At 41.6% G+C, this 14,489-nt stretch overlaps 3 protein-coding genes across 3 annotated transcripts in view; 1 reads left to right on the top strand and 2 right to left on the bottom strand.

Moving 5' to 3' along the window:
- The window catches only part of CBG21986, a gene marked incomplete at both ends in the record, with an annotated part of 2,462 nt that extends 70 nt beyond the window's left edge, over positions 1-2,392 (top strand). The window contains 2 exons of the mRNA XM_045237057.1: positions 1,168-1,305; positions 2,171-2,392. Coding sequence (XP_045097445.1) covers positions 1,168-1,305; positions 2,171-2,392 — 360 coding nt within the window. The remainder of the gene's footprint in view (positions 1-1,167; positions 1,306-2,170) is intronic.
- Positions 2,393-2,497: 105 nt separating this feature from the next.
- Positions 2,498-7,155, bottom strand: CBG21985 (the record flags this gene model as incomplete). Its single annotated transcript, XM_045237056.1, is given in 7 exon segments — positions 2,498-2,607; positions 3,395-3,426; positions 4,031-6,306; positions 6,327-6,501; positions 6,514-6,695; positions 6,804-7,017; positions 7,028-7,155. 7 exon segments carry the CDS (start codon positions 7,153-7,155, stop codon positions 2,498-2,500), a joined length of 3,117 nt encoding a protein of 1,038 aa, XP_045097444.1.
- A 1,592-nt stretch (positions 7,156-8,747) lies between these two features.
- Positions 8,748-13,917, bottom strand: CBG26851 (the record flags this gene model as incomplete). The annotated part of the gene is made up of 7 exons (XM_045237055.1): positions 8,748-9,513; positions 9,562-10,350; positions 10,398-11,007; positions 11,882-12,375; positions 12,564-13,107; positions 13,156-13,780; positions 13,825-13,917. The coding sequence occupies 7 exons, from the start codon at positions 13,915-13,917 to the stop codon at positions 8,748-8,750; spliced, it is 3,921 nt and encodes a 1,306-aa protein (XP_045100489.1).
- Positions 13,918-14,489: the final 572 nt, after the last annotated feature.

Below are 14,489 nucleotides of genomic sequence, written 5' to 3'. Positions count from 1 at the left end.
CCTTCTTCCTTTAAATCGAGTAGGTGTTACGTACCCCCATTTTCGACATTTTATGAAACTTTTCTCAAAATAATTCTAACTAGGTCAGTTCCGGTCCGTTTTAGACGATTCTTTTTTTAACGATAGAAAATCTCTATGGCTATCCGATTACCAAAAATCGTCAAAAGTTGAACCGGCTGAACCAAGTTATGATTAAAAACCTTCGAGGGGGTCCGGTTTTTTCACGTTTTCCGGGGTTTTCTGGTCAATTTCAGTCCGTTTTGGCTGATTTTTTTTTCTATCGTTAGAAAATCTCTGTGGCTATCCGGTTGCCGAAAATCGTCAAAAGTTGAACCGGATAAACCAATTTATGATTAAAAACGTACGAGTGGATCCGGTTTCTTCTCCACGTTTTCCGTTTTTTCTGCCGAACTAAGGCCTAAATCAAAAATCCGGTTTTCTCATTCGATCCGTAATTTGGATAGATATGTCGACAAAAAATATGACTTAATTAGCTTGAAAATAAAAAAGGTTAATAGGTTTTGAGTGAAATGTTCGAAATTCCGAGAGTCCAGCTTCCACCTTGGTACGCGAAAACCACTGAATGGATTTATCTGATTTTTTGCCTCCCTATAAAAGAAGTTATCTAATTTCATTTTTTGTTTTCAGATTTTTTTCAGGTACGCTAGTACTTGAGATATAGGTAATAAACCACAAAAAACTTCGGAAAAAAATGACCAAAATTTTTTGCCAAAAATAAAATATCGTGAAAAATCGTTCGAAATCTTTGCCTTGAGTAATGTATCCCTCCTTTTCCAGGAACATCTTTAAAGCATCCGTTTTTAGGGGTTTTTGCTATTCCTGATATCTACTGGTTCTGAATTTTTAGTTCTGATTCGGATAGAGAAATGAACCAGGGCCACAGGCCCTGCGACTGATACCACTCGATTTGAAACTTTCCATGATACAGGGCCGAAGGCCCTGTCCGGTCTGTTTGACCTGAGCGAGCGGAGCGAGCGAAGGGAGAACAGACTGAACCCTGGATCAACTGATTCCACTGAGCCAGGGCCGAAGGCCCTGCATCTGATTCCACCCAATTGCGCGGCACAGCCGCGCCTAGCGGAGTTGACCGTAGGCCGAGGACGCTAGTCAACGATCTTTTAAATAATCTCTTTACTTTGAATTTAGTTCTGGGACTCTACACTGGCATATTCTGCGCAAAACTATGCCGACACTTGTCCAACTTCAAAATCTGGTGCCACTGGCTACGGGGAAAACATCTTTAATAAATTCACCACTTCCCCGGCAACTTATCTTGATGGATATGTAAGTTCATCGGCTCTTTTCCAAAACAAAGGCTAATTCAACATTCAGAATGAGAAATAAATATCGTAAAACGGTTAGAATGATCCTTCTAACTTTCAGCAAATTCATTTCAGAGACTATGCTAGTTATCAAAAAGTGGTCAACTGATCACTTTTTGATATCATTCACAGGTAATGGGATATATGGGTTTGAAGTTCACAATTTGGAAGATTTTATTATTGAGTGTTAATAATTATAATAATATATAGATTTAGGACTATCAGTCACTTATAAAATCAACGTGTTACAAATTTAACAAATGAGTTAGAAATTATGTTCGCTTAAGAACAGGAAAGAAGATAAATTAACATGACTTAAATTAGTTTTAAAAGAGATGGATGAAATCAAGGGTGGGAACAGGGTTTTTGGAAGCGAGTTCCAGCAAGATATAATACGGAGAGTAAGAAATTGAGCAAAAAGTTTTGAAGCATTTTTTAATGTACAGCGAATGTAATACGGGTGGCGTCTTAGATGATTATGATGAGACGGGACAATGAAGAGATTATGGGCAATTGCAATTTCCCGGGAAACTAGAGTTTTATACATAAAAACTAGATCGGATAGAAGTCGACGGTACTCTAAGGATTCTAAATTGTGATCACGGAGACAATCAAAGTAGGATATAAAGTAGGATATATAGGGATAGTTGAACTTCTTATAACATCGGAACAGGAATGCCTTTTGAACGCTTTCAAGAAGCTTGATTTGCTCCTTGAGGACGGGGGAAAAAACAATTGTACCATACTCAAGAATGTGTTTACAGTATATTTGATTGACGGGCCTTTTTTCGAAGAATCTTTTTTAAAAGGGACAAAAATATTTCCAGGCTACTGATGCTCCATACAAATGGGATGAGCAATTATCGGACTTTGGCTTGAGCTCGCTGACCATGGACGCCACCATTTTGGCCAGTGGAGTGGCCGACGCGACACAAATGTATTGGGCTAAAACCAAGTACGTCGGCTGCGGAGTGAAAAACTGCGGACCCGACCCATCTCAAGCTAACAAAACTCGCATAGTTGTGGTTTGTCATTATACACCAAAGTAAGTTCTTTTTTTCAATGGAAAGCCATTCTGCAAAATATCCGTTAACTGACTTTGTCGATCTGTTAATATATAATGAGAACCTTGATGCTAAAATTTATGTAATTTTTTATCCAGAGGAAACGTTATCGGAGAAGTCATGTACGAACAAGGCCTCACTTGCACCAACTGCCCGTCTCCAACCCTTTGCGAATCCGACATGGGCTTCTCTACTGGACTCTGTGTTTGACCCGAATTTCAAGAAATTTTGGATTTTACAATATTCAAAATGTTGTTTTGTCTTTTGCGACACTATAATATGCTTTCACGCGTTTTGCTCAATAGACGAATCCCCGATAATAAACCATCATTACTAATAACAAACACCAAATTCTGTCTGTGAGAATGTATGTCGCGTGATGGTTGATCTACTCAACGTTGTCGATTGAGCTCGGACTTGGACAGATAGATCAGAAATGTGTCTTAGTTTTTACCCGACCCTTTCGTTTTCAGAAATTTTGCTTCTGACGTCTTCTGTAGACGTTCTTTGGTATAATTCAAATATAGCCCCCCCCCCCCACCTCAATATGACCAAATTTTTAAAAAAAGCTCAAAATTTGCATCATGACGGTTACGGTACCCTTCACACACCACAAACTACGCAAAAATGGGTCTATAATTGAATGGGGGGGGGGCTTATTTTGAATTGGAATGGACCATTTAAAAGTTGGGGTCTACATTTGAATTGGTGGGGGTTTTTTTGAACTGCTGCAAGTGTCTAGATTGTTGGAGGTGGGGGGCTCTACTATGGTTCATTTTGGGGGGCTATACTTGAATTGGGGTGGGGGCTATATTTGAATTCAGCCCGTTCTTCTTTCGCAGTACAAATCTAGAGAAAATAATTAAAGCAATATTCAAATCTGAAACCTCAAAATTTCGGTTTGAAAGTTATTTAGAAATTCTGAAAATCGGGAACTGAGAAATTTAAAAAAAATGTAAAATGCAGTAAATCAGAATCTTAGAGTACGAGAGATTGAGAAGCGAGAGATTCCCAGAAATCTTGAAAATTCCGAATATTAGCGATTCGAGAATTTATGAATTAATTGCCCGCGGTATGTCCGGGGTATCAGGTTCCTGTGATAAAATAGAAGAAAATCAACAAGAAATGTAACAAAATCGATTTATTATGAACAAGTTAGAAAGAAACAACAAATAAAAGCTTAGAATTCAAGCAAACTCACTTGAAATCCTTAAAAGAGTCTCTAGAACAACTACGAGCCAAATTCAAGCTCGCAATCACTCAAAACTAAATTTAAACTGTGCGCGCGCCGAGCGGGATAGCGGAGTGTCGTTGCGTGGGTAGAGGGAACCTTTAGAAGGAGTTGGAGGGTAGATGCACCAGGCAACTTCCCCCTCCTCTAGAAATCCGGACCCCTGACCGGAGAAAGGTATGATCCTCGCCACGACTCACATTCCTCTCCGACCCTTACACTCTTTGCTAACGCACCTCACCTACTCACACACACAACATTACAATAAAATACCTACAGTACTTAACCTAACTCTACTAAACCCTAAACTACTACAAATCTAGAATAGTTACCAAAATACAAAAAAAAAGAAACATTTAAATCCCAAAAATGTCCTTAATTACTTTTCGGACTTGGTCTGCTTGCTCTGTGGCTCCACCTTCTCCTCCGACATCGCCTTCAGTCGTTTCACACACGGATTATCCTCTACAGCCTGCTCCAGATATCGAACCAGCGATTCTTTCGACTCGTACGCATCCGATGATGCCCCAATGAGCGGCATCTTCCGCTTTCCGACTTCCTTCTTTGGATCGATCAGCTTCACGTTGTTCAACGTCTTCAGCTTCTTCCTCCACTCATCTGTCACCTCATCAACTTCTTTCATGTCACATTCCAGCTTACATGGCATCATCGTGACTTCTGGGCCTTCTTTGTCCAACTTCTCGATCATCTCATAGATCCTTTGGTTGACCTTCTTGTCCTTTGTGACTCTCCACAACCAGATCACGCTCTTCACATTCTTCCAGTCATATTTCTCCATGAAATCGCTTCCATGCGAATTCCGAACTTCCAGAATGTTTCTTCTTCCCGAGATTTTCAATCGTGGGGAAACTATCACTGCTGGCTCTTTGATGATTGTCTTCTTTGGCTTCATCTCACTCTTCAGCGCCACTCTGATCTTCATCGCCGCTTCTTCCCATTCGCCGTTTGTTCCTTCCTTCCTAATTGCCTCTGCCACTTGAGGACACTTCTTTGCAAACTTCTGCAACGCTTCCTCCTTCTCAACCGTTGTCACTTGTGCCTGGAATTCTTTGGAATATTTTAACAAATTCCATTTCTCCAAATCCACACCTTTTCCTTTTGCTGACAGCACCACTCCGAGTTGTTGCACACTTGAACAAAAGTTGTCTCCTTCTTGGACTGTGCACTTTCCTTTTTTACATCCGCATCCTTCTTCCATCAGCTTTCTGCAAAAATGATTGTTTTCAACAACATTTCCCTCAGTCATGATATGATTAACTGTAGCGCTACTTGTCTCACACTTCCCACGCTCAGCATTTCTCTCCCATTTCGCTTTTGGACATTTCCCCACTTTCTTTACGCGCTCTTCCTGCTTTGGCTTCCATGCCAGCTCAACCCCGATGCTTTCGAAAGCATTCATTCCCAACAAGAGGATTTCAGCGTTGTCTCCCACCAGTTGGAACCACACTTTAGTCTTGTTTCCTCTCACCATGATTGGAATCTTTAGTTGTTCTTTCACTGGCATCTTCTTCCCTGAGGCATTCCTCAAGGCAAACACTGGCTTCGTCAGTACTTCGACTCTCTGCCTCCAGTTCACACAACCTTTCTTCAGTGCATCCCACACTTTTGTCGACATGACAGATACTTCTGCGCCACTGTCGATAACCATTATGCGCTTCTGACCCAACAATTCTACTTGTTCCCTCATTTTCGCGCCCACACCACTTCCTGTTTCATCAGTTTCCACGTGGTGAATCACTTTTGCATCGCAATCTCTAGCTATATGCCCCATTCCTTGACATTTATAACATTTGATCGCTGCCCTTCTCTGGCTCTCACTCTCACTTCTGTTCCCATGGCTACTGTCTTCCGACCCATTCTTTTCCGTTTCCGTGTCTCCTTGTTTCGCCTCCTTGTTCTTTTCATTTTTCCAGCTATTCCCCTTCTTTTCGTGTCGATCCGATTTTCCGAGCCCTTGCCTTCTCCTGTCTTCGTTCTCTTGCTGAAGAACGATATCCTTAAGGAACTCGTACTGGTCCTTTTTCGCCACCTCGTATCGCTTCATAGTCATCAGTTTTTGCATCGTCGGATCTTCCCGCAGCGCTCTCATAAGCTTTGTGACTCTCAGCTGTGACAGTGTCTCTTCTTCCAGATGTGGAAACGCTCTCTTCGACCATTTCTCCACAGACATCAAAAACTCCCACATCGGCTGTTTCGGCTTTCGCTTCAGCTCCTCAAACTCGTTGAGAGCTTCCGCCTCCCGATCTCCTTGCCTCCTTCTCAACTTCTCTTCAAACTCTTTGAAAAGCGACTCGATCGATCGATCGAATCGATTCGGCAGCGTTTTGAACAACGTTCTAGCAGCATCTTTCAGAAATTTATCCTCTAAAATCGCCACCATATCTGCGTCTTTCTCCGTGACCGCTTTGTACTTCCACAGAAACGATCTCTTGAATTCTTTGACGTCTCCTTTCCCGTCGAACTTCTCAGGCTCTGGCAGAGCTGACGCCCTTAGCATTCTGCCCAGACACTCCACCATTATTCGCGAACTGTTCCGTGACACTCGCGAACATCTCTCACTGTCGCGCTCACACTTTCTTCTTTCGCTGACTCGCACACTTCCTTCCGGAAAATCCCCCACACTGCTCCTCACTTCCCAATTCTTCACCTTCACGCGCCAGTCTTCACTTCATCATTTTTCAGGTCACACTTCTTAGAAAAAGACTCACCGGTCTTTCTTTCCTTTCTCTTATCGCGCCAATCCACCGACGAACCATTCGAACTCCTTGACGACGATCTCCTTGAGTGCACCTGAATTTTCTCTTTATTTCTCGACTGTATTTCTTTCTTCTTACCTTCTGCGCTTTCTCATTGCCTTTTCCACTTCTCTGACGTCTTCCTTTCCTTCAGCAGTGCCCTTTCCAGCTTCTCGATCGTTTCCTCTGCCTTTTCGGTGGCTTTCCACGCTTCCTCGAGCTTCTTGGCCACCTCATCGTTCTCTCGCTTCGATTTTGACAGTTCCTCCTCGAGCTCTTCCTTGTCTTTTCGCCAGCCGTCCTGCAACAATTAAAATGGTTATCAAGCACTTTTGACTCCATATTTTTCTCGCTCGCTGTCAAATTATCCGGTAAGACGGCATCCCGCAAGTCTTCCAATTTTTCCAGCCCGTTTTCTCGCATTATGCGCATCACAACGCGCTCCCACTTTCCACTGCCCAGCTCGTTGTAGCGCTTTGTCAATTTGCTGACAAACTCTTTCACTGGCTTCACGATCACATCTTTCTGTCTCTTGAACATTTGCTGTGCACGCCCAACTGCTCACGCACACTCTCCACGACTGTCTCACTGGTTCCGATGAAATCAGCGTAACCTTTGACAAGCTTCTTTCGCTCACTCAGTGTTACCTGATTCTGCATCGCTTCTGTCCAGCTTTCCATCGTCGCCGTCCTCACTGCACTCTTCTCGGAATCCACCGACTTGTCCTTGTTGCTTCTTGACTTGCTCCCGATCGACGTCATTTCCAACCCTGAAAACAAATCTTTCCTTCAAAAGAATGTCGGGCTTGTGTTGAATCTTCTACCGATATCGCGTCTTCTCGAAAGGCCTTACCTGATCAACTCTTCAATAGGCCTTCACCTGCACGACTGTCCTCTTCGCAAATTTCACAAGAATCTCCTGCCGGTTCCTTCAAACTCGGAGAAATTCTTGCGAAATTCACTAATTTTCACAGCAATCCTCTCACTGGATCCTTCAAACTCTGGAGAGAATTGATGCAAAAACAACGAAAAAGAGGTAAAAGAACGGATAAACGGATAAAAAAACGGTTCGGCCCCCAAATTGCCCGCGGTATGTCCGGGGTATCAGGTTCCTGTGATAAAATAGAAGAAAATCAACAAGAAATGTAACAAAATCGATTTATTATGAACAAGTTAGAAAGAAACAACAAATAAAAGCTTAGAATTCAAGCAAACTCACTTGAAATCCTTAAAAGAGTCTCTAGAACAACTACGAGCCAAATTCAAGCTCGCAATCACTCAAAACTAAATTTAAACTGTGCGCGCGCCGAGCGGGATAGCGGAGTGTCGTTGCGTGGGTAGAGGGAACCTTTATAAGGAGTTGGAGGGTAGATGCACCAGGCAACTAATTACTAAATCTTCCCATTTGCACCTTCAATGTTTACGAGTTCCAAAATTTAGGAATTTGAAAATCTTCATTGGAATAGATAAATATCTGACTTTCCTAATGTCAGACTTGCAGAGTTTCTTCCAGAATTCGAATTTTCCTGATTTCTTATTTTCCACATTTTCAATACCTGGAGTTTTAGGTTTTTACATTTCTGAGTTTCTATTTAAGGTGATTGAAATAGTTCCGAATTTCTGAATTTCTGTCTTTAAAAGAGCCGAGACAGCAAAAATTTCGGGGGACAGTTCGGGAGACGAAATCGCGCCGCGCTTATGTAGACCATCGGTCGTCAGGCGCCTTCGCGCCCCCCCCCCCCCCGCAGCTCAGCCGGTAGCAGCGCTTACCCCTGAGCTGCCTGTCATGAATTCAACCCCTCATGGGGGTTCTCTATGCAAAATATCAGGAAAACTTTTTTTTTTGGTGTCTGGCCTCCTTTAAATGTCATAACTTTTGAATTTCGAAATTCGAAATTCCGGAGTTCGAGACTTATCAAATTTCTGAAATGTTTAATTTCTGAACCTCTGATTTACCAAATATACGATTTTTAGAGTTTTCAGAATATTTAAATTTTCGAATTTAGGGATTTTTCAATAATCGAATTACTGAATTGGAGAGTTCTAATTTGAGATTTGAAAAAATGAGTGTTCGAGTTTGCAAATTTCGGAAGTTTTCTTTCGGGTGCTTTTTCTTCATCAGAGTTTCACCAGTGAAAATTCGCGGCTACGCCGCGATTTCCACTGGCTTCAGTTTAAATTCAAAAAGTTCCAATTATCATTTTATTTTTTGAAAATTTATTAGTAGAACAATTGATTAGAAGAACAATTCTAAAACCATCAAAAAGGGAAAATTCAGATCAACAGTTTAATTCCTAGAAAAGGATAGTTATGAAAATAGGCTATGGGTTGAAAAATTTAAGCTAGAAATGGAGCTACAGGATGTTTTTGTAAACAATGTTATGCATGACTTTTTCTGGAGCCCAAACTCTGATTCCATCCTTAGTTCTTGTTCTTGTCAATGCAACATATAGCTGTCCATGAGCAAAATTCGGAGCGTCCAGAAGCAGTCCGATACGATCGAATGTTTGGCCTTGAGCCTTATTGACGGTCATAGCAAAGGCAGGTCTTACTGGGAACTGACGTCTTTGGAGTACGAATGGAATCCCGGAATCGAATGATAGTTTGATTCTTGGAATCAAAACGTCTCCACCTTCATTTGGTCCCGAAATAAAAGCGCATCTGAGAACCCGCTTTCCCATTTCTCGAACAACCAATCGTGTACCATTGCACAGTCCGTTTCGAACTTCAAGGTTTCGGAGGAGCATGACCAATGCACCAACTTTCAGCTCCAATTTATGTGGTGGTAATCCTGATGGAGTCATTTTATTCAAAAATTCTGTTGGAAAGTTGGCAGCATCAGAGTGACTATTTTGGTTGTCTCCGACCTCATCAACACTGAAATACGTCTTCATCTCTCCTGGAACCATTTCCATCACTTTTTGATTCATTTGAAGTGCTTGTTGGTTGGTTGGAGAGAGAATGGCCACTTTGGAGATTTCAGAAACATTAGACCCGTTTCGAAGTAAAGATCCAAAGATTTCCTCGGCCAAATCTCCATCGCATCTGAGATCTTCTGGAACTTCCATGACTCCAGTCCCCTCTTCTCCTTTCAGACCATCGCCAACCCCAAGAAGGAAACTGAAAAAATCAGATTGAAAATTATAAATTAAATATCTAATTTTTTACCTTTTCCATTCTTCATCAGCATTTTGGGCACGCATGTTGGTCTTCAAATGGTAGACTTGGAAAAGTGGCCAAAGATGAGATCTTTTGATGGAATTTGAAATTTGCTCATCTCTTCCTTTTCTGTCCACAACTGGAAGGCACTGTCGGAAGTCGCCTCCAAGGATGATCACTTTTCCAACAAATGGTTTATCGATTTTGGTGACGTCACGGAAAAGCTGATCCACTGTTTCAAGTGACGATTTGGGGCTCATAGGAGCCTCATCCCAAAATACGACATCAAGTTCGGCGAGGTATTTGGCTTCGGCGGATTGAAGATGGATGGTTGAGGTCTTACATCCATCCTTGATGTTAAGATGGAAGAAGGAAGCCACCGTTCTTCCATGAGGCAATAGAGATGCAGCGATCCCAATCCACGCAATTGGGATGACTTTCAGATGCATACCTTGGAGGATGTTGATGAGAGTAAGGTATACATATGTTTTGCCGCTTCCTCCTGGTCCATCCACGTAAATAAGACCTCCTCCACTTTTCACGGCATCCAAAACTGCCTTCATAACTTCTTCTTGTTCTGCTACCAACGTTGATCTCATCCTATCTCCTTCTTTTGAGCAGTAATCAAAATCAATGACGTCGTCTGGAATGATTCTCTCGTATCCAAGGCTCATCCATTTATCCAGCTTTTCTCCCATAGCATTCATTCTATCAATAAGATCATTATAAGCGAGAGCTTCGGCTTTTTCTTTTGGGAAGTGCTTGTATAAAAAGTCTTCTGAGAAGTCATCCACAAATCTGAAAAATGTTGATTTTCAAAATAAAAATTGTTTTTAATTTCTCACCTGAACCATAACTCTTCAGCATTATGAATTTCCCCAAACATCAGCAGAGTGACGAAGAATCCTCTCAGTTGTGGTGCAGAATGAAATGACGCTGCTTCTTCCAACGACTTTTCATAGAAAATGTCCTCAGTCAAGTATCCGGCAGCTTTAGCAGCATCCACAAATTTCTCATAAAAGACACCTCCAACGGTTTGCAAATCTTCATAATATTTGGCATCAGTGACGTTTAGGAGCATGACTCTCAATGCGAATCTTTCCTGATCTCTCGGAGACACGAAATGCATTCTTCCGATCGATCGTGTAGCATTTTTTCTAAGAGTCCATTTTCCTTTGGTGAATTGGAAATGTTCTGGCATCTCAACATTATAGATACCTCGGCAGTCCACAACGTCTTCTGGAATCATTCCAGCCGATTCAAGCTCATCATAACATCTTTTGTTTGCAGCAAACCACGCTGTTAGTGTTGTTTCTCGGAGCTGTCCTCTCTCTGCTGCATCTTTTTCTTCTCCTTCTTTATAAACGACTCCTTGGGCATTCTTCAGATGCACTTTGAGCTGCATAACTGGGGTCTTCTGTCGGACATTCGGAAGTCGAAGATATGCCAAAGAGACTCTGGAGCACAGACGTATCGACCATCCAAGTAGCTGTTGACCTCATTCTCCGTCCTGTGCTCGACTCCATTTTTATCAGTGTAGATGCGGATAGCAGCTCGAGATGTACCTTTGTAAAGATATTTGTAAAGGTATTTAACTGCTCCGACGTTCCCACAAATTTCCAAATTTGCATGACTTCTGAACTTTCTGGAAAGGTACTTGTTGTATGGGACCACACTTCTATTGTCCAGTTTAACAATTCCAGAATTTTTCGTTTTGAAAGATATTGTTCTCCCATCGTCCCGTCGTCTGTACATCGGGAATCCATCGTTTTCAACAGATGTTCTTTCACGAAAGTCCTTTGGAAAATGTTTTGAGCACGCATCACCAACCATGCACGATGAATCTGGGTTATGGATACCGCATGGGCGGTGCATTTGAACACTGGAGATAATGTCAAAAAGTTCTGGATCTTCTTCTGGATCCGGAAGCTCAGCAGAAACTATTTCATCGATTTCAGAAGCCGTTCTGAAATTTTCAAAAATTGAATTTTTATTTTCATGATTTCAAAGTTACCTAGGCTTCCATTCGTTTTTCAAAATCATCAGAAGGTGCATGTGAGGTAAACCTCGCTTTTGGAATTCGATGACAAAAATCCAGGCAGCTACTTCTCCAAAAATGTGCTTGATGAACAGGTCTTGTTTTAATTCTTCAATTTTGAGTTTGAAGACTCGTGCAACAATGTCCGGACGATCGACAGGTTCTTGTCCTGGCAACAAAGCTTCTTGGATTTCTTTCCAGCTTGGGTTGCACGTGATCGTGAGAAACAAATCAGGCTTTCCGAATCTGGATACAACAGCCAAAGCGTCTTGGTAAAGGGAAACAAAATGCCTTGGGGAACCGGTGAAAGTATTTGGCAAAAAGATCTTTTTCCGCATGGACCATCATCTTCTGCATTGATGTGATCCATCAGTCCTTGTACTGACTCCACTCGGAGTCTATCCTGATGTTGCCGGATGAAATTGAGACGATCCTGTTCGATTTTTGTCCAGACATCTACGCGAAATTGTTGGAAAAGCTTTTTTGCGTGATGAAGTGGAGAGAAGGTCGAACGGATGTGAAGGTAGTAGGAATAGAACTCCCGAGCACTCATCTTGGTCGTTCCTCCATGTCCATCTTGTCTTTTCTGGTTGACGTGCCATCCATATTTTCCATCCACAAAGAGAAGAGGATAGCACAATGGATCTGTCTCTTTATCAGTATCCAAAAGATATTGAAAAGTTCCTGTGGATCTTTGATAGACTGTGATGGCTCTTTTTCCAGGATTTTCGTTTTCGTCGCCAACAAACACCACAGCGATTTCTTCAGCTGTTGGAAGTTGGTATCTGGAAAATTGAGTTTTGCGAATTTCAAAAACTCAAAGCTTTGAGCTTCTATTTTTTTGAAACTCAGAGTTTTAAAATATCGAAATTCAAAATTTTCGATGTTCAAAATTTAAATTTGTAGTTTTTCCAAAGTTCAAACTTTTTCTGGGCTTTCGAAATTTCCGTTTTTTTTAGTTTCCGTTACTAACCTGTTGGGGTTCAAATTTGTGTTCGATCGAAAAACCATCTTCACTTCTCTAACATCTCGGTTTTCGGCTGTTGCCAATAATTCCTCTTCTTCCTCTTTCTCTCGCATCATTTTATATGACTTCACAAATGGATTGTACATGTGAAGTAGATCGTCCAATTTCTTGTATAGATCTTTGGAGCACGATACTTTGGTTTTTCTATTCGCGAGCTCCGCGGCTGCTTCCTCGGTGTCAAGGATGAAGACTTGGGCACAGAGATGCTCTTGCCCAGGTTCCGGATGTAGAGCTCCAGTGACGTGGAACACTTGCCCGTGCAGTCGATAAGTGTATGGACCACCTCCTTTTGGAGTATCCACGTGTGCGACCATGGAACCCATTGCCAAGGAGTTGTTGTAAGTCCTGATGTTTTTCAAAAATTCAGCAGACTCCGAAGTAGAAGATGTGAAGAGCTCGTGGAGTTCTTTCGGAAAATTATCAAACATAGGAAGTTGGATCAATCCATGTCGACAGCATGTATTGAACTTTTTGCTCTGGGGCTGTTCCCCTGAAAAAAAGATTCAAAGTCTGAAAAATATTCCAGGTGTAATGTTACCTTTATAGTGTAAAGCACCACAGCTTGAGCATTGTATCGACATTTTCCCAAGATAATTCTCCTCGACTTTCACGTCTTTTCTGGCTATTCCACAATCTTCAGTGACATGAGAATGATGTCGTTTCCGGTCTGCCTCTTTCCTAGATTCTGAAGATTTAGGAGACTCCGTAGAACGTGTCACAGCCATATGTTCTTTATTCTGAGCACGTCTTCTCAAAGTATCGGTTTCTGTTTCTTCTGAACGGGCTTTGAAAGTTCTTTCAGCGTCGGCTAGCATTCTACGAATACGTTCTCCCTCCGTTTCTTCGGAACGGGCTCTTAATGTACTCACTCTATTTGAAGATTTCCGGCGACGGTATTGATCTTCTGTTTCTTCTGAACGGGCTCTTGATGTTCTTTCTTTATTGGAAGATGTCCTTTTCTTATGTTCTTCCTCCGTCTCTTCCACACGCGCCTTCCTTTTTCTTATTGCATCGAGTCGTCTTCGTTTAGCTGTGATCTCCTCTGACTCCTCGTCTTTTCGCTGGAGTTTCTTCTCTGCAGTTTCAGCTTTTTTCATAGCCAATCGGCGCTTCTGGGAAGGTTTTGTAGTTGATGTACTGGATGTAGAAGTTGTAGCCCCAACCTGAAAGGACCTGCTAAGATACATAAGGATAGTACACTACCTACCTCTCGAGCCTTATCCTTGACGGCACGGATCCGAGGGCGTCCAACACGGGCTGTGGGCTGCTTTGACTTTGGCTTTTTAGTCCTTTTAGCCATTGAAGTTGAGTGGAAGAAAATGAAAACAAATGAGCAAAATGAAAAATTCTCGGCTTATATACCCTTTTCGAGATAGTACGATATCTAGAATGTTCTGGAAATTTCGAGAAAGTTCTGGAATTTTCGAGTAAGTTCTGGAATTTTCTAGAATGTTTTGGAATTTTCGAGAATTTTCTGGAATTTTCTAGAATGTTCCGGAATTTTCTAGAATGTTCTGGAATTTTCTAGAATGTTTTGGAATTTTCGAGAAAGTTCTGGAATTTTCGAGAATTTTCTGGAATTTTCTAGAATGTTCCGGAATTTTCGAGAATTTTCTGGAATTTTCTAGAATGTTCCGGAATTTTCTAGAATGTTCTGGAATTTTCTAGAATGTTTTGGAATTTTCGAGAAAGTTCTGGAATTTTCGAGAATTTTCTGGAATTTTCTAGAATGTTCCGGAATTTTCTAGAATGTTCTGGAATTTTCTAGAATGTTTTGGAATTTTCGAGAAAGTTCTGGAATTTTCGAGAATTTTCTGGAATTTTCTAGAAAGTTCTGGAATTTTCGAGAATTTTCTGGAATTTTCTAGAATT

Source organism: Caenorhabditis briggsae, assembly GCF_000004555.2.
Source record: "Caenorhabditis briggsae complete genome, chrV, whole genome shotgun sequence".
Taxonomy (NCBI): Eukaryota; Metazoa; Nematoda; class Chromadorea; order Rhabditida; family Rhabditidae; genus Caenorhabditis; species Caenorhabditis briggsae.
This window is presented reverse-complemented; position numbering and strand designations above follow the sequence as displayed.